Source organism: Heloderma suspectum, chromosome 1, assembly GCF_057233095.1.
Source record: "Heloderma suspectum isolate Gila_16-S chromosome 1, 16-S_ref, whole genome shotgun sequence".
NCBI lineage: Eukaryota > Metazoa > Chordata > Lepidosauria > Squamata > Helodermatidae > Heloderma > Heloderma suspectum.
The window spans coordinates 142359971-142385796 of NC_139458.1; the positions used below are offsets into that span (position 1 = coordinate 142359971).

At 45.3% G+C, this 25826-nt stretch overlaps 1 protein-coding gene across 3 annotated transcripts; it reads right to left on the reverse strand.

The window, feature by feature from the left end:
- Positions 1-1914: 1914 nt before the first annotated feature.
- LOC146358196 (dnaJ homolog subfamily B member 6-like) lies at positions 1915-14522 on the reverse strand. 3 transcript variants are annotated; one of them, XM_084805142.1, is made up of 7 exons: positions 14265-14522; positions 11197-11306; positions 8707-8760; positions 6294-6404; positions 4889-4991; positions 3760-3830; positions 1915-2633 (listed from the first exon to the last, which is right to left on the reverse strand). In XM_084805142.1, exons 1-7 carry the CDS (start codon positions 14327-14329, stop codon positions 2362-2364), a joined length of 786 nt encoding a protein of 261 aa, XP_084661268.1. In that variant the 5' UTR covers positions 14330-14522; the 3' UTR covers positions 1915-2361. The 3 variants fall into 3 exon arrangements, with proteins under 3 accessions (XP_084661268.1, XP_084661258.1, XP_084661277.1); XM_084805132.1 differs by lacking the exon at positions 14265-14522 and adding an exon at positions 12033-12136; XM_084805151.1 differs by lacking the exon at positions 14265-14522 and adding an exon at positions 11378-11788 and having other exon boundaries at positions 11197-11262.
- Between the last annotated feature and the right edge of the window lie 11304 nt (positions 14523-25826).

Genomic DNA, 25826 nt, shown 5'->3' on the forward strand with positions numbered 1-25826 from the left:
AAGATACTATGGCAAATATGCTAATAAACTGCACTGATGTTTTTTCTTTGTAACAGAGGAATTAACAGGGCTTAATTTACGCGGATTCTTCCCAGTGGAAGGGAAAGTCACAGGTCTGATTTCCTGGATGCAGGTATTGCTACAGCTCATCCCCAGGGGTCTTCACAGTGCCGACAAAACTTGTTCAAAATGAATTAGCATATGCAAATATGAAACAGCTGAGGGGGTCTGTGTGTGCTTGCTGTGAGGAAGCAAAGAGAGAGGTTCCCAGACCTTCTCATGGAGTCAAAAGACAGGCACACAGCAGAGTGCTGCTTCTACTTGTCCTAAGCCCAAGCAATGGCAAAATGGTAGACAGTATGACCAGGCAAGGAGCCTTGCTTGTTTTCACCACTTCTAAAGGGCTACATGAGTCCTCCAGTGGAAAAGCACCCAAGCTGGCCTAAAAGAACAGTATAAGGAATGGTTAAAAGCAACCCCTACTAAAAATGCCCCCAAACCACCTGGGCACAGGATGGAGAATGTGTCCCATGTCATCACTGCACTATCCAGTAGGTGTCCATGATGGCTGCAGAACCACCTTAAGCACAGCAGGATTCTTGACTGCAGTGAAGTTGAAAGCTAGGAGAACAATCATGTGATTTCTCCAGTAACCTCTGATTGTGGCTTTAGAGAGGGTTTCCCTAAAGTGGCCACTGGTGAGGAAGGTAACTGTATCTTTTGCAAAATAAGCATTTCTGCTGCAGTCCTATTCCTCTGCAAAAGGACCACACAGCTAAGTTGTTTCAAGCTGGCAGCCATGCTTTCTTTGAAGATTTTATTCCATGTTTTAGGGTTATGTCCCTGCCCTCTCACACCTTTCCCCCTGCCACCCCAATGTAAGTCCACCTCTAAAAAAATCTAATGATGTTCTTTACTTCCCACTAGACCCTTCAAAATCCCCACCCATCTCTCTCTCAAAACCTCTTTTCTGAAGAACACACACGTCTTACAGCAATGCTGATATTAAATATTGATACCTTTAACTACTCTGAAGCCATTTTGACACTTCCCTACAGTCCTTTGTGTTATTTTAATCTGTTCCTAACATACAGGCAATGACCTGATTTGCACGATTGCGGCTGGGGAAATAAGCTGCAGTGACTGGGTTCACACAACATAACAACCCTCAGTCAAGGTTGAGTATGGGTTGAATGTGGATTGTTGTTGAACTGTGGATGGTTGTTGAAATGTGCATTGTTGTGTTGTGTGAACCTAGCTGTGCTAACAAACCATTGTTTATTAACCACAAACCCAACAACCATGGGTTCTCTTCGCTGGTTGTTCATGGTTAACAAACCATGGTTTGTTAATGCAGCTACCCAACCAGATGCCCCTGGGAAGCCCACAAGCACAACATGAGTATAATGGCACCCTCCTGCTCATGCTGCCCAGCACCTGATATTGAGGGGCATACTGCTTCCTCTGATACGGGAGTTAATATATAGCCATCATGACTAGTAGCCATTGATAGCCTTATCCTACATGCTCACCATCTCTGGAGAGCAATGTGCAATACTTTGCTTCATGTCCTAAGTTATAATTATCTTAATTTCTATGGCTAATTAATTTGGGACACCCATATGGCCACTGTGGGAAGCATGATGTGACTGGTCCAACATCACAGGAGCTGAAGGTGGTCCATCAGCTCAAATTGTAAATAAATGTTTAACAGGTGATGAATATGACTCTAATTGAACACCTTCAGCTTTGCCATTGGAAGAGTCAGATCTATGAATGATATGTTGCATCTTTCAGGCAGCCCCATCCAACTGCAGTAGATCTCAGAGTCAGAGAAATCTTGACCAGTGCATGCTTTGCCTTGAAGGAGACAAGTCTCTACAACTGATTAAATAAGAATACTGAAGCCAACATCACTGTTCCCAACCTTTATTAAACAGCCCATTGCCCTTTGCTAGCCTCCTTCCTAAAGGATCCCATAATTTTCAGTTCTCACTATATTGGTAAGCAAGTAAAATTAGAGGACATGTTTTTGCCTGAGAGCCTTCTTCAGCCATAGTGGAGTTGATTTGTTACTTGTGAGAGTGATCTGGTTCCCTTTGGCAAGGGACTGTTTTCTTTGTCCAAGGGGTTTCATTCATCATTTGAGGTTCTCCTCCTTCTCCTTCTTGAGATGACATTCTTCTTGGTAGCCAGCCTCTCCACAGCCCACAGGTGCCTAGTTCCACCCAGGGTCCACTTCGTCTCTCCTGGCTGTTGACTCTTCTCATCGGTGTCTTCACGGAATTTGTATCAGGCATGCCACACGTCCCTTCTGACTTGCCGCCAATATCTGGGGCTTTATTCATACGCAGCGTGCTGCTAGAACTCGTCAGTATGGGATTCGTCGTCCTCAGTCTGGAACTCGCTGTCTGTGGGGGAGTCATTGTCCTCCGCGGGAGACTCCTCCCCTGCTGTGTAGCCCCTGTCGTTTCTGACAGGACACACGTGCCTCACAGGATGCACCTCACGGACGGGATCAGAGTCACAGTCGTCATGGTAACTGAACTGTGGGGCAGACCTGTACCTGGTGGGCTCCCCACGAACACAGTGGCCCCCTGCTTCCCTAAGGCACGCTCTGTCCAAAGGCACACCTGCAAGGGGAGGGGGAGAAGGAGGAGGAGGCCTCTTGCGTTAGCACTCGTGACAATTCCATTACATTCATTACATTTCTATACCACCCAACTGCCAAAGCTCTTCAGGAGGTTTACAAAGATTCAAATAACTAAAATACATTATAGTAACATCATATAAAACCATCTACATACAAGCATATAAGACAATTTTACATAATTGTCTATTAAAATCCCAGGACCTGTTAAAAAAAAAACAACACACACGCACCTTATCATATGCTGTCACATGCCTGGGAGTAGATGAAAGTCTTCACCTGGCACCAGAAAGATGATGACGTTGGTGCCAGGTAGACTTCAGTGGGGAGAGCATTCCAGAATTGGGGGGCCACCACTGAGAAAGCCCTCTCCCTTGTTGCCATCCTCCAAGCCTCCCTTGGAGGAGGCACTTGGAGGAGGGCCTCAGATGATGACTGTAGTATATGGGCAGGTTCATACTGGGAGAGGCACTCCATCAGGTACTGGGGTCCTGAGGCCTTAAAGGGTAAAACCAGCACCTTGAATTGGGCTCAGAAACATACATGCAGCCAGTACAAGTCAGACAGAATTGGTGTCCAGACCTTCTGGTCCCCGCTATTATTCTGGCCACCACATGTCATCCTTTAGGAACAAAAATACAGTCTTTGGTCTTATCCTGACACTTGGATGGAGAGTCAGATCATTGGTCCTTCCAGCCCAGGGATGCCGCTAGCAGTCGACGAGGGAGGCACCTGCCCCTGTCTACTCCGGCTACCGCTTTCCAGGGTCTTTCACCTTTGTAGCCAAGGCAAGCTCTCCAAATTTCAGGAGACAACTTACGTTTGCGGGAGCAAGCCCTGTGGGCACTGAGTCCCAAGCAGGTGAGACCCAACTGGCTCAGTGAAAGATCTTTGTGCAAGAAGGCTTTGAAGCAGGAGCCACTGGGTTATGAGGTCTCCCTTTGGGGTCCTGAACCCTTCATGTCAAGGAGTAACATTCCCACCCCAAATCCCTCAAAGAAACCCACCCTCACCCCAAATCTGTCACAAAATGGATTGGGTTGAGAGTGCAGATTCTTTCATTCTTTTGAGCCTGCTGGATCAAAACACTTCAGGTTTCAGCTCCTTACCATTAACAAGAACAGATTTAAGCTCCCCGTCCTCTTCAACTTCCACTCGCTCCTCTCCATCCTCAACAATTCTGGGAAAGAGAAAAGACTGTTATCGTTGCACAGCCAGCAGACCAAACTTCTTCGGGTTAATCAAATACCATTTGGACCACCTGCCTATACTGTCCCAAGGGCTTGCGGAAAGAATGTAACCTCCGCGGGAGAGGGAGCTGGTTTCACTCCAGCAGAGCAATCCTGAGAGGAGCCAGGGAGGAGCAGAGTGGAGCAGAGAGAACCCATGGTTTGTTGCTGCATCTCAAGAAGATGTGCGTGAGCATCTTTGTGCATTCACAACACCCCCTCCTTGAGAGCCATGCAGAGGGGGCTGCACAGGTGACAGGCCCAAATCAGGCCCATCTGGGGGATTAGAGCAGCTTTGGATCCATCCAAGACAAAGCTCGTTCCTCCTCATCCCACCCCCACCCCTGAAAAGCCCTGTTTGGGGCCTTTCTGCTAGCTACTGCCAATGGGAGAACCACCAATGGTAGATTTCCACCTGCCTGGGTACAGAATGTAGATCAGGGTGCAGAACCTCAGGTCAGGAGGCCAGATCCAGCCCTCTAGGGTTCCCCAGGTAGCCACACCCTTTTCTCCAACCACCAATCATTTGGTGGTTCTCCAGCTTTTGTGCATCTTCTCCTGTTCTAAAAGGTTGAAATGCCTCTCCTGAAGCAAGAGCTTTCACCTAAAATAGGCTGGTCATTTTGGGTATTTCTGGCCCCACCCCTTTTGACTTTGGCCCTGCCCGTTTTGCCCAGCCCCACCCACCACTGGAATGTGGCCCCAAGTGCTTCTCCAGAATGGGAGTTGGCCCTCGGGCTGAAAGAGGTTCAACGCCCCTGATGTAGGTGGAAAAGAGTCAACCAGGCTTGAAAGCAAAGCTCTGAAATGGAAGATGTCGGTCAGTATTTGAATATACCCATAGCTGTGAAAGGTATTTTGCTAGGGGAGGTCTTGTGCACATAGGAAGGAGAGGTAATCCAGCTCATATCTTCTCCAGAAATAAGATGGATACCCTACGTAAGCCATGCCATTTGCTTAACTGGTGCAAATCATGGCTCTAGCTGCTACTGGTCCACCCTCACCTCACCTTTTGGTAGTGATTTCTTTGCCATTGATGAAGTTACTTGATGAAGAGTAGAAACGGAACCCTTTTCCTCCACCGGCACAAGTACTGAAAGCCATTGGCTCTCCTGAAAAAAACCAGATGGTTAACTCGGGCCTCGGGGACTGGGGATGCGAGCCAAGGGGCACAGAGAACCCTTGAGGTTTCTTGATTTCAGAAAATGAAGTTGGAGGCAGACCATCATTTCCTAAGAGAGTTGAACATGGTTTGAGAGCGGAATCCCTTCCTTCCCAAGACATTTTGCGGCCCCAGGGCTTCCCACTGTGGAAAGCTGTCTGAGACCTTTTCTACATGAGGCATTTGCTGTGTGCTTGTCATTCCCTACTCTAGGTTGTTTACGGGTTCCTTAGGCACGTGACGCTCCAGTTTCACTTCTGTTTGTAAACAGCACTTTCCACACATTTTCTCGAGCAGGGAAAATGGGGCATTATTTCTGTCTGGGGAAAGAAAGCATGGTTTCCTCTTCTGTACTTGCACTATTCTCCTACACCACAGTGCCACCAAGAGATTATGTAGAGGAAAAGCAGGAAAGGAAATGCTATTCGTGTAGTGCTCAGATCTAAATTCTGCAACGAAACCAAAAGTGGATGCAGGGGATTAACAGCGTATAGAAAAGCCCTGAAATGGGATTCTGGACTAGAGATGCTGTTGGTCTGGGAGAAATCCACAATTAGGATCAGTTCTTGTTTAACTCTTTCCTCCCATGCCCTTTCCCCAGTGTAAATCTCTCTCACACACACTCCCATTCACACCAAGTTGCTATTAGACCCACACTTGACATTTCCCAAGCCAGGGTTGGTTTAGCCCTAAGAAACCCTGATGATTTTCCTGTTTGATCGATTCGGACCAAGGGTACTTCCAGACAGAGGGCTCCTAGCACTACCAGCCACAAGGCATTGCACAACAGTCCTTTCCTTAACAGATTTTTTGCACTAAGAAAAAGGGGCAGAAGAAGCAGTGGGAAAGCACGGGAGAGATTTGAGTGGAAAACAATGATGGCTGGACCCCCTCCCCCGCCTCAGTAAATATTTTGTGAATGAGGTGGGGCAACAGTGCTATAAAAGCCTCATCTGGAAACACCCCATAGCTTTTAATGTACACCCAGCAAAATTTAGTGGTGCTCATGCTGATTATTTGCATTTAGGGAGTCAAGCTGAGATGGCTGTAGATGCTGAGGAAACCTTGCCTGTTCCTACAGTGTGTGACTTGGCTTTCTTGCTTGAGTCGTCTGGAGAGAAGTGCTCTACAGAGCTCTTCCTCTTTGCTTGTCACATGCGGCAGGCTGGATAGTTTATGTGAGTTGATGGACAAAGGATTAGACCAGAGGGCTGGGGGGTTCTGTCAAATCTTAAAAGGGATTTTCACTTACCAAAGAAAGGGTCCCGCCCCCCAAAGAAGTCCCTGAAGACATCATGGGCACTGCGGAAATGGAACATATATTCGGGGCTAACATTGGTCCTAGAGGATCCCCCAGGCCTACCTGAAAGAAGTTAAAATGAACAAAGACATTTCAAAGGCAAGCATTCAGGGTATATATGAAGAGGGGGTCAGTGGGTGGGACACAAGGCGTGGAAACTATTGAAACAGGAACCCCTTTCCTTTTTCACAGCAAGGTACTCTGGAGCCAGAATATAAAAGCACAAAAGAGTGGGGGTTTTTTAACAAGGCATTGCTGTGTGCAAACAGTCCTTTGAACCTTGACTAATCAGCTCCCGCATGGGCAAGTACAAATGGGTCAGTTTAATGTAAAGTAACTCAAACTAAAGGTGCAATCCAGCCAGCCTTAAACACTGTTAAGTCCTGTTGATTTCAGCAGGACAGAGCTAAGTGTATGCTTAATTCTCCCACTGAAGCCAATAGAACTCAAAACCACTTCCTAAATATGTATGCTCTGTCGTCCTAGAAAGGTATGGTGTCATTCTGGGAGAAATAGCGAATTGTAAATCCACAGATGGATCTAGTACCATCCTGTGCAGATTTGCTCATCGTCATCTAAAGTAAATTGTAATGTTCACAGAAACTGGCCAATCTTTCCATTGCAATTATTTGACATTTGTCCCAGGTACTGAAGCTGCAGGTGTTTGGAAATAACTCACTTATACTTTACACCAGGGGTAAGCAACCTGATGCTCTCCAGATATTTTGGAGTACAATTCCCATCATCCTCAGCCAACATGGCCAGTGGACAGAAATTATTGGTGTTGTAGTCCAAAGCATTCTGGAGGGAGCCAGGTTGCCAGCCCCTACTTTGCACTTAATATATTCTGGAATTCATTGTACTACCCATGAGGCCAAATATAAGTGGGAACTTATAGCCACCTTGTGATTGCCCAAAGAGACCCCGCAACTCCTCTGCCTGCCTCTGCTCTTCTGAAAGAGACGGTGTTTTTTAAAAAAAATACAGTCTTGTTCTCCCTGCCTTCCAGCAAGGTCTTAGCTACAGGTCTGCTTGTCAGGCCACACTCAGAGAGTCCCAGGCTTAAACTACATGTTTAGTGAAATTCTATTTTCTCCACTTTTTAAAAACAACCCTCAAAGCACTCTGGGAAGAATGGAAGCTAGAAAGAGGCTGCTTAACCCTTTCCCCTCCTGTCATTTACCAGCTCAAAATTACCCTCCCCAAGCAAATCTTTCTATTAGAGAGAAAGATACAAGAATGATACAGGGATCCCCCACTCCACCTCCTTGGTCGAAAAAGTAGCTTGGGGAGGGCAGTTTTTGAGCTGGAAAAGAACCAAGTGGGAAAAGGTTTATAGCTTCTCTGCATGTGGCCTTCTTTACCTCAGGTGCAATCTATCCCAGGCTGCTTAAGGGTTAAAAAAAAACATGGAGGAAGAAAAACAGAACTCTGTTAAATGTGCAGCTTGAGTCTTATTGGGGAGGTTTGCACATCACAATAAGCCACCCTGAAAACAAACCATGCTGGCTTGTTTAATCCATCGCTAACCCATGTTGCTCCCATCAGATGATCAGGTGTTCCTTAGTTTGCCATGGTTTATTTCCCACTTGGTCCCCCCACTTGTTTCTGGTGTGTATCCCAGTGTCCCTTGCAGCACACTTTTTTTTTTTTTTAAGAGTAACACTTATTAAATCCATTCCATCTGTGTTTTGCAGATTGTCAGGTGTCTTTTTTTTTTTTTTTAACTTTCTGGAATTGAATGTAAATTTAGTCATACAAAAACAGGGGTGGGGAAAACCCAGAGACCCAAAATACGCACACACACCCATACGTTAAAGCATGAAAACACAGATTTTAGGGGGATTTGCACTTTTTAACCTTTTTCACTTTGGGGGAAAATTTGCCACATTTCATGGTCCACTGCTGTTTGATTTGCGCAATTCTCCTGTTCATGCAGAACAAGCATTGATCGCAAATGTGAATGGGAAATGGGGATGCAGGTGTTGCCAGCCTAACATATGGCTAGCAAGATTGCAAGGCAGCAAGCAGAGTGGTCAGGTTTTCTGCCGCTCTTCTAAGACACTCTGTAGCCTTTTAGCACTAGCTATGCACAAGCCATCATGCCAGATTCGAACATCACAATGAGCCACTCTGAAAACAAGCCAGCCCAAACAACCCAACAACAAGCCATGGGTTCTCAGGATGGCTTGTGCATGGTTAACAAACCACACCGAAGCCACCATGCTGGGTTCAGACATCACAACAAGCCACTCTGAAACAAACAAGGCTGACTACCCACTGTTGGTTGCCGTGTTGTGTGAACCAGGTCACTGTCTTATGCAGTTGTGACTTAGGGGAAAGTTTTATATGGGCTGTCGCTTACCTCTTCCCATGAGTCCATCCTTACCATAGCAGTCATAGACATCACGTTTGCCCTCTGAAATGGAGAAAAAGTAAGAACTTAACCAGCCCTCTATCAGTTCTCAGAAGCAGTTCTGTTGTTGCTACTTTACAACACTTTGTCCTGTGTATCACTTGGAAGTGGAAACCACTGACTGTTCGGGGCAATTGCTTTTGCCAGTGCTCCTCCAATCCCAACTGTGGAAGATGTTCGGAAACTTGAAAATGGATAGGAGCCATAGAAATAGTCATGACAGACCAAGTGCAGGACAATGAATGATACTGGCCAGTGACACCGTCAGCTAGGGGTGGGTGAGAAATTCATCGGGTTTGTATTTTAATGCAAACTTATCAAATTCACACTGCCCGAACCTATGTCTGAACTGGAACACTGTGAAACAGCGATATTCTCACTTTCCCAAATTTTGCAATGCAGTTTGCAAATTTAAAAATGTGCACATACATTTATATATTCAGGGAATATACACACAAAACTGCATAATATGAGAGGAAAACTGCTGGCAATAAAGTATATATTTAGAAGAGTGTGTACAAAAATGAGTATATTTGGAAAAGCACGTAAACGATGTGGATGCACATGAAAATATTACAGATTTTCATGCAAACTTAAAAAAAAAACACAAATTCACAAACTGATACAGAAACGGGAGAGAATGAACTTAATGTAGGAGAAATAAAAAACTGTGCAGAAGCAGACTTGACAGATTCATCCATCCCTATATTTAGTAGAGTGAGATAGACACCAGCCATCTGAGTTCAGAGGATTTCAGTCTCAGCCTAGCAGGTTCAGTGCAAGGATCAGGGCCTTGGTGAATGAATGACAGTCTCTGGGGTACAGGTGGCTGGTGCCAGCTCTCCTGAAAAGAACAAGAGATAACAAGAGTCGAGAAAAATGGTGGAGTGTGTTACCATCAACCTCACACACGCAGAGAAGGTATGTGCCAGGACTAAGAGGGGCCAAGAAAGAAGCTACGATGGTCACTGCTCACCTACCATGTGGGAAAGAGCTGAAAGTCAGACACTTCACACATGAATATTTTTCCTTCGCACGGGTAGGGAAAGCAACAACAAAAACATGTTTAGAATGTCTGCAGTGCCATGCGTGAAAATCACACGAGTGTCTAATTTGCTGTGATTACATGTGTTCTGCCGTGTGGCATTCAGGGCCTGCCTAAATGTGCCAAAGAGGGATGAGTTAAGAAAGGCCTGCAGTTCACAAAGGTTCTGTCTGCATTGTTCACGTGGCGGGTGCCAGAATGTACCGCAAATGCCTCGGACAGTCTGCACTCCATCTTAAGGTCTGTCCCTTATCAGCACCTATCTTCCAGATTTCTCTAGCAGAAAATGAGTATTTCTTTAAAGGAAACACTGCCAGTCAACGTGTCTGGTAACACTCAGGCAGATATTGCATGGGAAAAGATTCCTCATCTTCCAAACCACAAACCGCTGCACCTATTCACAAGTAGGTGTGATGTTGTGCCACTGTGTTTTGCCACCCTGCCCCTTTCATTATTTTGAATATTTGTACAGTTCCTAAAATTACATCAAGGAAGTGCATCATCAAATGAATTTGCCCGGAGTGATGATTTTTTAAGCAAAACCTCAACCCTTGTTTTAGCACATAGTGCAAAAGCTGGTTTGAAACTCAACATTAACAAAACGAAGATCATGGCATCTGGCCCCATCACTTCCTGGCATATAGAAGGGGAAGAAGTGGAAGCAGTGGCAGATTTTATTTTCTTGGGCTCCAAGATCACTGCAGACGGTGACTGTAGCCATGAAATTAAAAGACGCTTGCTCCTTGGGAGGAAAGCTATGGCCAACCTAGACAGCATAGTAAGAATCACCTTGCCGACAAAGGTCTGCATAATCAAAGCTATGGTTTTCCCAGTAGTAACGTATGGCTGTGACAGCTGGACTATAAGGAAGGCTGAGCGCCGAAGAATCGATGCTTTCGAACTGTGGTGCTGGAGAAGATTCCTACAAGTCCCCTGGACTGCAAGGAGGTCAAATCAGTCCATCCGAAAGAAAATCAACCCTGACTGCTCATTGGAAGGACAGATACTGAAGCTGAAGCTCAAATATTTTGGCCACCAAATGCGAAGAGAAAACTCCCTGGAAAAGACCCTGATGCTGGGAAAGATTGAAGGCAAAAGGAGAAGGGGACAGCAGAGGATGAGATGGCTAGATAGCATCACCGATGCAATGAATATGGACTTGAGCACACTCCGGGAGAGAGCGCAGGACAGGAAGGCCTGGCGTGCTATGGTCCATGGGGTCACGAGGAGTCGGACATGACTGAATGACTGAACAACAACATAAGAAACATGTAATTTGTTCAGCTCTGGAAAGCGGGGAGGGGGAGGAGGAAGGGGAAAGCATTAAGAAATGCAACAAGGGGCAGGGAAGCCATGAGAGGGCAGGGAGGGGGGTAGAGATGTTGAATACTTACTGTCGGAAAGTACTTCATAAGCTTCTGCAATCTCCTTGAATCTCTGCTCCGCATATTGCTTGTTCTCTGGGTTTTTATCTGGGTGCCACTTGAGAGCCTTCTTCCTGTACCTTTGTGGTCCCCCAAAACACAATGAATGATACGTTAGCATCCCTGTAACCAGTGTCTACCATGAAGCTGCTAGAGTAGCAGTTTTTAACCATCACAGCTGTATGTATAGCTGCCTTTTGTCTTTTACTGGTTCCAGGACAAGGAAGTGGGCAGCCTCCTGCTCCTGACCAGTAACTTTACTCTCTGCTTCTTCTAGGAGCAAAGTCCCCAACCTGCCCTCAACGAATCTCTCAGGACTGGGTGGAAGGACTTATGAGGCCAGCCCTATTATAAGGAAGGGTGAAGCAGCCTCTTTCCAAGCAGTAGATTTTGGAGCATAATAAAAGGGCAGCAAAATGCCAGCTATTTAATGTATTATTGTTGTTGTTGTTGTTGTTGTTATCATCGTGGCATTTGCAGGGGGATAGACCATGCTCAGATCTAAGAAGCATATGTTTTTAAAGCTGCTATAGTGCTGGCAGCAGTGCCTCCAGACGCTTCTGCACCAGAAGCAAAAAGATCAAAATCCTGTGCCCTCCAAGGCATGGAGTGGAGCACTTCAAAAGAAATTGACACAGAGATAAAGGCAGGAAGAATGGCATGCTTTCTGAAATCTGCTGGCTGAAACAATTGCCTCACATTGTTTCATGGAAAGCCAGGCCCTGCTTCTGGAGAAAAAGATACAGTATGGATGTGAAGGTTTGAGGCCTACAGAGGCAAAGGGGGAAAGAGTCAGGTTTAGATACCTGGAGTTTTCTATTGGGAGGGGTAACCCTGAGAGTAGTTTCATTTCTCCGGTTGTCAGTTTCATTTGTCCGGTTAAGTTTCATTTCTTCAGGTTTGAAACAGTACTTTCAGTTTTGAGGGAGGAGGGTATAAAGAGAGCGAGAGAGCCAGTAAGAGCAGAGACAGCCAGAGCCTGAAGCGAGAGTAAAATCTGAAGAGTGAGAGGAAGAAGCGGCCTAGAAAAGTCTAAGGACAGCTAAGGTAAAGGAACTTGTGCTTTGCAAATTTTCTTTTCTTTTAATCACTCAGCTCTGTTGTGTAAAATTAGTTGTAATTTGTTGCTTTAAATCTGCTAGTAAACTGTTGTGGTTAAACCCTGTGTATAGACTGTCAGTCACCCCAGATCTACAGCCTAAACCGCATGTTACTGGGAAGGGGAAATTTAAAGGAAGGAAGGTGGGACTCTTAAGGAGTCAAGAGATCCTTAAGGGGTTGCTCAGGGGGGTCCAGGTCATAAGGGGAACCTTGACAATGGCAAAGCCCCATGTCTTCCTTGCTCTTTCTCCTTGAGGACCCGCATCTCACATGCATGGGCTACTGTTTCTTGCATCTGCTATGCAGATAGGTGGAGACGTCAGGGAAGCTGTTGTATGGCTGAGCGGCATCTGGCTTGTGGTCTTAGGTACACTAAATGAACATTCATGGCACACATTGAAAGAAGTTCTTTCAGATGTTAAGAGCAACAGCTCTCTTTCACACCACAGCAAGACACTGTTTGGAAGACTGGGTTCTAGCAGAAAAGGTTCTGCTTAGACACAGGCTGGGTTCATGCATCACACTAACCCATGGTGGGTTGTTCGGGAAAATAAACCATCATGGGTTAGCATGTTGTGTGAACCCAGTCACAATCAACATTTCATTCAAGGCTGGATGAACTGTTACATAAGGTACTCTGTAGTGTTGGTCTTCAACTGGCAGGTTGCAGACTGGCCTAACAGCACTACCACTGTGCAAATATATAATGGAAAAAAATTGAGAGGTGGCTCTCCAAGTGCATGTTTGGGCTAAAGGTGGCTCCTAGGTGCGAAAAGGTTGATGACTACTGCTCTATAGTTATTTATTCATTTTCAGGATCAATTTGAAGTGCCTTCGTTGTGCTCTTTTCAGTGCCAGACAAAGACCTTTTATACTCATGGGCCTTTCAATCTTAAATTGTGCACTTTGGAATCAAATTCACTTTAAATCTGTTGTATATTTTTAGTGATGCTATGTATTTCTGTATGCTGTTTTACTCTCTGCCACTAAATATTTTTATGCTCAGTGGCGTAGTAGTAAGTTTTGAAGTGCAGGTGGTTATCATGACCATCCCCATAGTCACATCCCCAAGGAGAGTCCAAAAATGCAGGCAGCTGTGTTGATTCATATCCACAAACCATTTCCAGCTCTTTTCACCTCCACCAGGAGCAGATCTTCTGTAAAGCTAATGGGTCTTAATTGCCCATTCAAGACCAGGCCACCCCAAAATACTTTGCATTTCAACAGGGAGCAATATATTGCTGCTGCTAAAATTAAATTTCCCCCAGCTACTCTGAGGATTGCAGCTAAACTTGAGGGGAACCAGGAATTCAGAGGGGGGTGGGTGTGGCAGGTTAGCAAGGGTCAGTGTCAACTAATCAAAAAGTGCCGGGGCTGCATCCGTGGGAGCCCGGGCTCCACTACACCACTGTTTGTGCTGAAATCCTAAAGCTGAATAAGAATGTAAGAACATAACGTGAATTGTTATGTTGGAATTTGTATGCCACTTTTATAGGGTTGGATCCAGACCTCCACCCATGGAAGGAAGCAGGGAGAAGCTGGCTTTCCCAACCCTGCCTCTCTCCACCAGTCCCCAACATCCCCAAAGGGAGATGCAGCTGAGTGGGGTGGGCTGTGACCTATCTGCAGTTTTTAAAAGTACATGCATTTTTAATGTGTTTTTTTAATGTGTGTTTTTTAGTTGATCAAAAGTTTTTTAATTGGCTAATTGCAATCCTACTGGATGACTGTTTTTCAGAATAAAGATTGTTAGAGCCCAACCAACTGTTCCTTCCTTGGTACCAAAATTAGCAATAAGAAAAAGTTCATTAAACAAGTACCCTGCTGCTTCTCACACCTCCAATCTTGGCTAAGAGCCTTGGAGGGCAGCATCTCTTTCAGGAAGAAGAATGATAATAACACAGGTATAAGGCTAGACATGGCCAAGAGGCACTTACGCTTTTTTAATGTCATCTAAGGAAGCATTTTGGGGAAGGCCCAGTGCTTCATAGTACTCCACCATGGTGAATTGATGCTTTCTGCAGAACCAGGGAGGATGTAAACACAGTAAAAGCAGCCAGGTGCTGGGTGTTGTCTCTGGGTGTTCAGTCAAAATCTCTGGATTCTCAACTGTGGTTAGAGGTGATCATGGCCATTCACCAGGCTGAGCAACCCCATGCGGAGTGGCAAAAGGCAAGTGGTGTAGACAGTTGATCCTATGGCATATGGAAGAAAACTTATGCTAGATAGATTAACATCACCCAAATTCCAAGCCAAATAGAGATGTGGGGAAAATGGACCTGCATTTTGGCATTTTTGGCACCCAAGATAAACCCAAAGTGTCTGTATACAAACCACGGGTGACTGCAAAACTGCAAACATAAAAAAAAAAAAAATCAGTCTGTCAGCTCTAGTTGTCTTTTGTTCTCTGGCCTTATTACCCAGGTGTTCTTACTTTCACAGAGTTCAATATGTACTAAAATGGCAGTAACTCTGCAGAGCTTTTGTGCTAGTGTGAAATTAATCTATTCCAGTTCAGGTAGCAGCCATCCCCAGGAACTGCTTCTGACAAGTATGTTGACAACGAATAAGTCAGTTCTTGGATATGTGAAAACAGTCCATCCTTCATGGTAAGAGAAATCCAGTTAGGCCCCTCTTCAAGCCAACTTAAGCACAGAGCAGCCAGATCATTCTTCTGGTTTCAACCTACCCTTTGCCTCCTAGGCCTTTGTGTACCATTCCGGCTTTCTGTCTCTTTGGATTATCTTCTTGATCTGTTCAGAAATATGTTCCTCTTCACTTCTGCCTGTTGCAGGTTCCAACATATGGTCTGAGTAACTTACTCAGCCTCGCTTATCTGCCCTACCCTGTAGCCCTGTCACCGTTTCTTAATTCAGACTTCTGGCCACCCCCAGTCATCCATTTTGGATGTTTGGGACCTCAGTTCCCATCAGCCCCAGTAGCCTGGGCAATGGTCAGGAATGCTGGGAGCTGTAATCCAAAACAACTAAGGGCACCAAGTTGGGGAAGGCTATATTTTGTCTTTCAGAAAATCTCATAGCCGTGGGCTGTGAGCAGGTGAAGTGAAAAGCTCAGTCTAGAGCAGCCTTCACCAGCCTGGCACCCTCCAGATGTGTTGGACTACAGCTCACATCATCCTTAATGCCTCAGTAGTCCAACACATCTGGAGGGTGTCCGGCTGGGGAAGGCTGCTTTAGAGTTTAGAAATGAGTATATGATTCTAACTGGAATAAGTCTCTATGTCAACTCATATAAAAAGACCTGTCAGGGAGGATCAGAACTATGCAGGCCACCTTTGCCTCTGCCTGCCTGTACTAAAGAACAGGATCAAGTGCCAACCAAGGGAAGCAAAAGACCTAATCGTTATGCTAACATAAAACAACGTTCACTGCTTATGGGCAGTAACACAGCCCTGCTACCAGGTTCCTTCCTCTCACAAAGGGACTCATTCAACCTTCCCCAACCTGGTGCCCTCCAGATGTTTTGGCTTCATCTCCCATCAGCCCCAGCCAGGATGGCCAATAGTCAGGAATGCTGGGGATTGTAGTCTAAAACATCTGGAGGGCACCAGGTTGGGGAACAATGGTTGCTCTAAATCCCCCCCCCCCCTAAAGACAGGACCAGGCGTACCTTATTGTCCAAGGAGAAACTGTCCTGGCTGCATGGTGGGCACAGTTCTAAGGTCTTGCAGGTGTCAATTCACACCTGCACAGGCACAGTTACTGCTGCCTGATGGGAACTTGGGAAGAGAATGGGAAAGGATCTTAGCAGCAGCCGACCATCCAGTTCCTTTGTTGATTAACAACAGCAGCAGCAGCAGTAGCCAATGGGAAGCTCAAGCTAATTATGATGTCACCCCTTTGTATTTTTCACTTAGGAGATTATATACTAACCACAGGTCAAGAGGTGGGAAACTGGAAAGAAGATGTTCTTTTGCCCATCTATCTGTTCTCACATTCCACATACCGATACCCATAATTACTAGTAGGGCTGCAATCCTATGTTCATTTACCTGGGTATAAGTCCCATTTAACTCAGTGGGGCTTATTGCTGAGTAGATGTTTGGGGCCTTAAGAAAGTCCTACAACTCCCAGCATTCCCCAGCCAGCCATGGTGGCCAGGGCATGCTGGGAGTTGTAGGACTTTTTTTCTGTCTAAACATGCATAAGAGTGCACCTTAAATTATTTTTAATATAAGTACCTATAAAATCTGTAGGTGGCAAGTAGCGATCACAGGAGGCATTCCCTCCTGTGGGGAAGAGAAGTTGGAATGTGTCTTTGGTTATGGTTGCTGGAACACACCTACATCTTCTAAAAACAAAAGATTATTTGTAAACCATTGGAATACAAATTTTCAGTATAATGTGCAACCTGATGTATTCTCTTCATGTTCAGTTTTGTATATTTCTAATTTTAAAAAATCAAAGTTTGGTTTTTTCTTTTAAATAATTGCTTTCCCCCCATGCAGATATGTAGAGATTAAGGGCACAATCCTATGCATGCTTAGACAGAGAAAAGGCCTACAACTCCCAGCATTCCCCAGGGAATGCTGGGAGTTGTAGGCCTTTTCTCTGTCTAAACATGCATAGGATTGCACCCTTAATTGATTAATCAACTACAACTTATACATCAATCAACTATGTTTTTAAAAAATTGGGTGACATCTCTAATTAATTGGGAGTTGGAGGCACTGCACTACAGTGGTTCCGCTCCTACCTGGATGGCCGATTCCAGAAGGTGGTGCTGTGGGATTATTGCTCTGTGTCATGGCAATTGTGCCATGGGGATCCATAGGGCTCTATTTTATCCCCTATGCTGTTTAACATCTACATGAAACTGCTGGGGGAGGTTATCCGGAGGTGTGGGCTGAGGTGCCATCAATATGCGGATGACACCCAGCTCTATCTCTCTTTCTCAGCAAACCCAGGTGAGGCTGTGGCTGTTCTGAATCAGTGCCTGGGCACGGTAATGGACTGGATGAGGGCCAATAAACTGAAACTCAATCCAGACAAGATGGAGGTACTGTTAGTGGGTGGTTCGTCTGCCCGGCTAGGTGATATTCAACCTGTTCTGGAGGGGGTTGCACTCCCCCTAAAGGATCACGTTCGTAGTTTGGGGGTGCTCTTGGATCCAGAACTGTCACTTGAGGCACAGGTGAACTCAGTGGCACGGAGCACTTTTTATCAGCTTAGGCTGGTATAGCAACTACGCCCTTATCTGGACAGAGATAGCCTAGCTACAGATATCCATGCTCTGGTAACTTCTCGTCTGGATTACTGCAATGCATTATACGTGGGGCTGCCTTTGAAAATGGTCTGGAAACTTCAGGTGGTCCAAAATAGGGCAGCAAGATTGTTAACGGGGACTGGCCTGCGAGCTCATATTACGCCAGTACTTTTCCAGCTGCACTTGCTGCCAGTCCATTTCCGGGCCCGATTCAAAGTGCTGGTATTAACATTTAAAGCCCCTAACGGCTTGGGGCCAGGTTATCTGAAGGATCGCCTCCTCCCATATGTGCCTGCCCGGACCTTAAGATCATCGTCAGCGGCCTTCTCTGTGAGCCCCTGCCAAAGGAAGTGAGGCGGGTGGCTACTAGGAGGAGGGCTTTTTCTGCTGTGGCACCCCGGCTGTGGAATGAGCTCCCTAGTGAGGTTCGCCTGGCACCTACATTGTATTACTTTCGGTGCCAGGTGAAGACCTTTTTATTTTTCCAGGCATTTTAGCATTTTAGCTTTCTAGACTTTTAGCTTTGCCCTTTTAAATCTGTATTTTAAACTCCTGCACTGCTGCTAGGTTTTATTGTGGTTGTATTGTTATATTGTGGTTTTAATGTTCTATATATTTTAAATGGTTTTATTGTGTGCTGTTTGGTTTTAATTTCTGTGAACCTCCCAGAGAGCTTCGGCTACTGGGCGGTATAGAAATGAAATAAATAAATAAAATAAAAATAAATAATTACCTGTGAGACATCATGGAAAGGGTTTTTTCCTGCTTCATCAGAAGCAAAGGGCATAGGCAGCAAATGTGTGTGGTATAGCTGCTTGCCTTCCTCACTGTAGGAGACCTGATTTTGTTGCAAATGTTCTTGTTTCTTTCTGCACTGTTTCCTTGTGAGAGGCGTCCATGCACTCTCATTGAGTGCCCGTGGCTAGGGGCTCACTTCAGTAAAATCTCTCACCGAAGACTAGGATCCTGAGAAGTTCCTTGTCTTTGGCTCTCTTTGTGTGCATTCACCTTTTTGGTCCCTGTTAGCTGGTGTCTCCTTTTTGCCCCTGCCTCTCAAATGCCTTGGCACTTCTGCTAAGTTATGGTTTTTGGCAAATCTACGACATGTTCCTTGCTTTGGCTTAATATCTCAAGGCTGTCTCTACAATCAGTTGTACATGTTGTAACATGGCATGCACACATGCACTGACTTTGCTACTGGTATTCTGGTCCATATAGGGCTGGTTGTGCACTGGCTGTCAAAAGCAATTCCAAGATGATGCTAGTCATGCTGACTGCAATAAAGTGGCAGTGTATTGGGACATGCTCACCAGGAGCGGGTGGAGAGGGGGAACTGACCCGCAGTTTCAGAACCAGAGCCCTAACAAGGAGCTAAGATGAGAAACCTCTTACAGCCTTGGTACAATGCAGGAATGCTTAGAATTAAGGGGCAGTATCCAATACTGTGCTTCCACACACTCATGGGTCCCACCGCTAGTGCAACAAGGAGCTCGTGCTGCCTAAAGTAAGCCCAGAAACATTTGTGTCCAGGCTGGAACAAGTCAGGAGGCCTCACTTCTGTGAGCCTCCTGACCCACCCCATTCCAGAAACTAGTGCTCCTGCTTGTTTCCAGTTGCTTCAAGAACTGCTAGGTCCCCATTATGCTAGCAGTGGGTCTCAAAGATACTGTCCAAGGATTGCAGCCTATGCACATTTACCTGAGAGTAAGCACCCATTGAACACAATGACACTCACTTCTGAGTAAACATGCATAGGATGACATCACTGTTTTAACAGTCAGGCATTCAATATTTTGCTTCCCCTTCTTTTGCTCGGCCCTTGCTGCCTGGCCTCCTGTCCTACAAAAGGTATGAATTGCAAACCACCACAGCCCATCAGCATCTGAGCCAGAAACCCTCCGTCTCCTATAACCTGTCCATCATTCCATTCTGCTTTGTTGTTTTAGGAATGAGCCCATCCAGAGATCTCAAAGGTTCCTTGCGTGGATAATGTCAACAAGTGCTGGAGTAAGTTAGTTTGCTTCTGTTCTTCACCCCTTAAACCACAACATGCCTGCTGTTTTATGTATGGTAAAACAAGCAAGGAAAGTAATGGGGAATCTAGGATGGCAGAACATTAGAGAAAAGCTTAACTATTGCATCAGAACAAAATGCAAAATGCACATTCTAATCTAGCTGAATGAAGGGATTCCTGATTATGTTAGGGCTGCTCTATACTTATAGCAGAACCAGGTAGCTGAATCCAGAGATGGTGGAATTAACTGCACCAGCTCAGACTGCAAGTGAGGGATGCCCTTTTGAATGGTCTCCCATGTTAAAAGCAAACCAAGAATAACTTCCTGCAAGTAAAAATAAAATCCCAATTATATCAAGGAGGTGTACGATTCTAACTCTGCCTGTTCCCTACTATATCCCTTCCCTCTTTTCAGGAAGCTTTTTATCTCTCTTTCACACTGCAGTTTAAAGTAGTACACTCCATTCCAAGATGACTTGTGCCCCTCACTACCACATGAGCCCTTTGCTGGAAAGTCTGGTGTGACGTACAGCAGAGTTGCTTTATACAGAGAAAACGTGGCAACGCAGCATTTAGTATTGGAGGCAATAAAAACAGGCTAGAGCCAATTTAGAAGAAGTGCAATTCAAGTTACTTTATTTATGCTTTTATACACATCATCAGAGAAGGCTCTCTAACACTGTTTCACTACAAGCACGTCCAAAAGCTGGCTGTGAGAGCTACATAAGCAAAGGCATGAGATATGGTCACTTGCTTCCTTCAGGGAGAGAGCCGCATGGTGCCTGCTGCAGAGGCAAGAGAAAGAAGGAAGGGGACGGAGCAGGAAATAGGAACTGATCAGACAACAAGGACATTCTCTATTGCCCCCTAGTGTCTGGAAGCATGCGGAGTTGCTCCTATTATCCAAAACTTTAACTTGTTGCATCCCTCTTTTCCTCATCTGCAGAAAGTGACCATTGCTAGGCAGGCCATCAGCTGTGGATCAGGGACTAGACAGGGGCATTGTACTGAGACAGGAAAAAGAGCTTAGGAAAATCAGAAAAGCCTATGCCCAAAGAAGTGAGCCTGTACATTTCCCCACTATTTATCTACGAAGATGATAACATAATAAAGACATAACGGGCCCTCAGCCTTGATCACATGTCTCGGATTTCTTTTAAATAGTAGATCAGAGCAAACTCAGAACATTGCAACATCTTGGGCTATGCCTGAACGGGAATATATGATCCTCCATGGTTATGCTTATTACAAAGCACAAGGTATGACTTACAAGAGAGCCAGGGTGGTGTAGTGGTTAGAGCAGCCTTCCTCAACCTGGTGCCCTCCAGATGTTTGGGGCTACAACTCCCAATATTCCAGACCTCTGACCATGCTGGAGGGCTGAAGGGATTTGAGGTCCCAAATATCTGGAGGGCACCAGGTTGGGCTAGAGGAAAGGCTGGGCAGGAGTGCTGGGCTAGCACTGAGGAGACCTGGGTTCAGTTCCCCACTTGGCCATGAAGCACACTGTATCCAGACCTGTGAAGGAGTTGGGTGTGGTTTGTGGACTTTGAAATAGGTTTTTAACTAGTCTTGTTTACTCTATGGTCTGGCACACGGATACTCCAAACAGAAAAATGTATCTGCTCGGGAGGGAATGGTGTGTCTTCCTTCCTCCTTGGTGCATTTAGATACCAACCACCACAGCAGGTGAAATAGGTAAGCTACATAGTTGAGACTTACTGGTCCTATTTTGAGAATTTAATTTGATAAGATTTATTGTTGATGTATGGGCTATAATTATGTTGTTGTTTTTAATTCTCTCACTGACAAGCCCATCTGGGTTAGGACAAACTATTTCAGTATAGCCTATTGTATGGCATTTGTATTAGTAAACCTCATTGGGAAACCAGTATTGTTACTATGTGGAACATGTTGGACTGTTAATTTCTTGTTTCTGTACTATGTGTACATAGTACTTGTTTCTGTGTGTTCCATCATTCAGTTTTTAAAATTATGCCTTGTTTGCTAGACTAGCCACTTCATTAAAGTTGTTTTATCGCAGTTGCATCTTTATACCTGTAAGCTTCCTTAAACCTTCTTTATTTCCTTGTTAAGTTTGGTTTAGGATAGGACCCTTATTGATAATTGGTGTTCTCCTTGGAGGCAATAACACGTAATAAATAACTGTGCAGTACATCAGTTGGCATTGAATCCTGAGAATTTAACAAGGCCACAAATTCAGCCACAGTTAAGTACTTCTAAAGTCTGAATGATATGAATGGGAAAATGAAGGATGTGCTTTTCTTCCATTGAAATCAATGGGACTTTAAGACTCAATCCTGTACACACTTGCACTCAGTGAGGGTTACTGCTGTGTAAACATGCATAGGCTCAGGCTGTAGAGTGTTTAAACTTGGCTGCATCACAACCCAAATTCCTAGTCCTCATGGTCACAAAACCATTCTTTACTGTTTACTTTTTGCTACAGTGTTAGACGTCATCAACAGGGTGGGTAGGACATCCAGTGGATATGTGAGTGGTTCTCATCCAAACAGTTCCCATGGCCTCTAGACTATTACAGATATACTCCACCTCCCTCCATTCACCCCCTCCTACGTTTCCGTGCGTCCCAAATCTTTGTTTTTAGTCTGTGACATTAAACCACACAATAGGCTGGTTCTCACAACACAGCTGGTTCAACATGGGTTATTCAACCCAGAATGAGCTGCAATGGGTGCAGCCACCATTTTGAATATGCAACCCCTGATCAGGGGGATCAGGGGTTTTGTGACGTGTCGTGAAAACCCAGCCATCCTGGGTTATTTGAGGGTTAAACAACCCTCACGGAACCCTACTACTAATCATAGAATCATAGAATAGTAGGGTTGGAAGGGGCCTACAAGGCCATCGAGTCCAACCCCCTGCTCAATGCAGGAATCCAAGTCAGAGCATCCCTGACAAATGGCTGTCCAGCCTCGTCTTGAAGGCCTCCAGTGTGGGAGAGCCCACCACCTCCCCAGGTAATTGGTTCCATTGTCGTATTGCTCTTACAGTCAGGAAGTTTTTCCTGATGTTCAGCTGGAATCTGGCTTCCTGTAACTTGAGCCCATTATTCCGTGTCCTGCACTCTGGGATGATCAAGAAGAGATCCTGGCCTTCTTCTCTGTGACAACCTTTCAAGTACTTGAAGAGTGCTATCATATCTCCCCTCAGTCTTCTCTTCTCAAGGCTAAACAGGCCCAGTTCTTTCAGTCTCTCTTCATAGGGCTTTGTTTCCAGTCCCCTGATCATCTTTGTTGGCCTCCTCTGAACCCTCTCCAGTTTGTCTGCATCCTTCTTAAAGTGTGGTGCCCAGAACTGGACACAGTATTCCAGATGAGGCCTAACCAGTGCTGAGTAGAGGGGAACTAGTACTTCCTGGGATTTGGAAGCGATGCTTCTATGAATGCAGCCCAAAAGAGCATTGGCCTTTTTTGCAGCCACATCACATTGTTGGCTCATATTCAGCTTGTGATCGACAACAATTCCAAGATCCTTCTCGCTTGTAGTGTTGTTGAGCCACGTATCCCCCATCTTGTAACTGTGCATTTGGTTTCTTTTTCCTAGGTGCAGAACTTGGCATGTATCCCTATTAAATGTCATTCTGTTGTTTTCTGCCCAGCACTCCAGTCTATCCAGATCACTTTGAATTTTGTTTCTGTCTTCCAAAGTATTCACTATCCTGCCCAATTTTGTATCATCTGCATATTTGATCAGCATTCCCTGCACCTCCTCCTCCATGTCATTAATAAAAATGTTGAAGAGCACTGGGCCCAGGACTGAGCCCTGCGGTACCCCATTCATTACCTCTCCCCAGTTTGAGAAGGTCCCATTGATAAGCACTCTTTGAGTCCAATTCTGTAGCCAACTGTGGATCCACCGGATCATTGTTTCATCTAGCCCAGTTTGAGCTAGTTTGCTCATCAGGATATCATGGGGCACTTTGTCGAAAGCTTTGCTGAAGTCGAGGTATATGATGTCTACAGCATTCCCATGGTCTACAAGGGAGGTTACTTGATCAAAATATGAGATCAGATTTGTCTGGCAGGATTTGTTCTTGACAAATCCATGTTGGCTTCGAGTAATCACGGCATTGTTGTCAAGGTGCTTCCAGATGGATTGCTTTATCATCTGCTCCAGAATTTTCCCAGGGATTGATGTCAGACTGACTGGTCTGTAGTTCCCAGGTTCCTCCTTTTTACCCTTTTTGAAGATAGGGACAACGTTAGCCCTCCTCCAGTCATCTGGCACTTCCCCCATCCTCCATGATTTCTCAAAGAGAATAGACAGCGGTTCTGAGAGTTCTTCTGCCAGTTCTGGTAGAACTGGCAGAACTGCCATGACTCTAGGATGCAGTTCATCTGGCCCTGGAGATTTGAACTCATTCAAAGTAATGAGGTGTTCCTTGACCATATGCCTGTCGATCTCAAGCTGCAATCCTGCCCCTTCAGCCTGTACTTCGCCTTTGCCAGGGGGGTCATAGACCCTCTTTTGGGAGAAGACTGAGCCAAAGTAGGAATTGAGCACCTCTGCCTTTTCTTTGTCATCTGTTATCGTTTTGCCATCCTTATTTAATAGCTGAACCACCATTTCTTTCCTCTGCCTTTTACTATGCACGTAGCTGAAGAAAGCCTTTTTGTTGTTTTTAACATCCCTTGCTAACCTCAGCTCATTCTCAGCTTTAGCCTTCCTGACGCCATCCCTGCAATTTTGTGCTACCTGCCTGTACTCTTCCTTTGTTACTTGGCCTTCTTTCCACTTCCTATATGTGTCCCTTTTTGTTTTCAGGTCATCCCTAAGCTTTTTGTGAAGCCACATTGGCTTCTTCTGTTGTCTTCCACCTTTTCTTCTTGTTGGAATTGCTTGTGATTGTGCCTTGAGAATTTCCTTTTTTAAAAGCTCCCACCCATCTTGGACTCCTTTTCTCGCTAGCATCGCTTGCCATGGGACCTTACTGATCATTGTTCTGAGTTTATGAAAATCAGCTTTCCTAAAATCCAGGGTACGCGTTTGACTACACTCGGCTTTTGCTTCCCTTAGAACCAAGAACTCAAGTGCAACATGGTCGCTTTCCCCCAGAGTTCCTGTAACTGCTACTTTATCCACTAAGTCATCTCTGTTGGTTAGGATCAAGTCAAGGATAGCTGATCCTCTAGTTCCTTCCTCTACTTTCTGTAGGAGGAAGTTATCCGCCACACAAGTCAGGAATTTCCTGGAGGGGCCATGTTTTGCAGAATTTGTCTCCCAACAAATATCGGGGGAATTGACGTCCCCCATTACTACTACATCATGCTTCCTTAAAACATTGGCTATTTGCTTTTCAAAAGTTTCATCCTTGTCTTCTCCTTGATTGGGTGGCCGGTAGTAGACTCCGACCACCAGGTTCCTTTTATTCTTTGCTCCATTTATTTCAACCCAGATGCTCTCGATGGGGCTACCAAGCTCCTCCTCCTGTATTTCTGTGCAGAGATATGTATTTTTCACATAGAGTGCAACCCCACCTCCTTTTCTGTTCCTCCTGTTCTTTTTGAACAAGTTATATCCTTCAATTGCTGTATTCCAGTCATGAGAGTCATCCCACCAAGTCTCAGTTATACCTATCAAGTCATAATTTCCCTCTGTATTAAGAGTTCAAGTTCGTTCTGTTTGTTTCCTGCACTCTGGGCATTAGTATATAGACATCGAAGACCATGTGCTTCATAGTCTGGCTTTCTTCCTACATGTGTCTGAAGACTATTATTGGGCGCTATCAGAGCTGTTCTCTTGGTTGCACTGCATGCGCCTATGCCCATTGTTACCCCCAACATTACATCTCCCTTCCCCGTAGGATTCAGTTTAAAGCCCTCCTGATGAAGTTCTTCATGCTGTGGCCAAACACAGTCTTCCCAGCCTTTGTGAGGTGCAACCCATCCCTAGCCAACAGCCCATCTTCCAGGAAGTATAGCCCGTGGTCCCAGAATCCAAATCTCTCTCGTCGGCACCACCTTCGTAGCCAGTCGTTCACCCAGAGTATTTTTCGTTCCCTTTCTATCCCTCTTCTAACTACTGGAAGGATGGATGAGAAAACTATCTGGGCCCCAAAGTTCTTGAGTTTCCTTCCCAAAGCTTCAAAGTCTGACGTGATCTCTTCGTAGCTCCGCTTGGCGGTAGCATTTGTTCCCACATGGATGAGAAGAAACGGATACCTGTCAGTGGGCTTTATGAGTGCAGGCAACCTTTCAGTCACGTCTCTAATCTG

Bases quoted from the DNA above. Each gene is read 5' to 3' on its own strand.
- LOC146358196 (XM_084805142.1), bottom strand. From the start codon at position 14,329: ATGGTGGAGTACTATGAAGCACTGGGCCTTCCCCAAAATGCTTCCTTA. The intron at 8,761-11,196 runs GTAAGTATTCAA...TCTCCATTTCAG, and splicing joins TTATGAAGTACTTTCCGACA to AGGGCAAACGTGATGTCTAT. The intron at 4,992-6,293 runs GTAAGTGAAAAT...GGTTTTTTTCAG, and splicing joins GGGGCGGGACCCTTTCTTTG to GAGAGCCAATGGCTTTCAGT.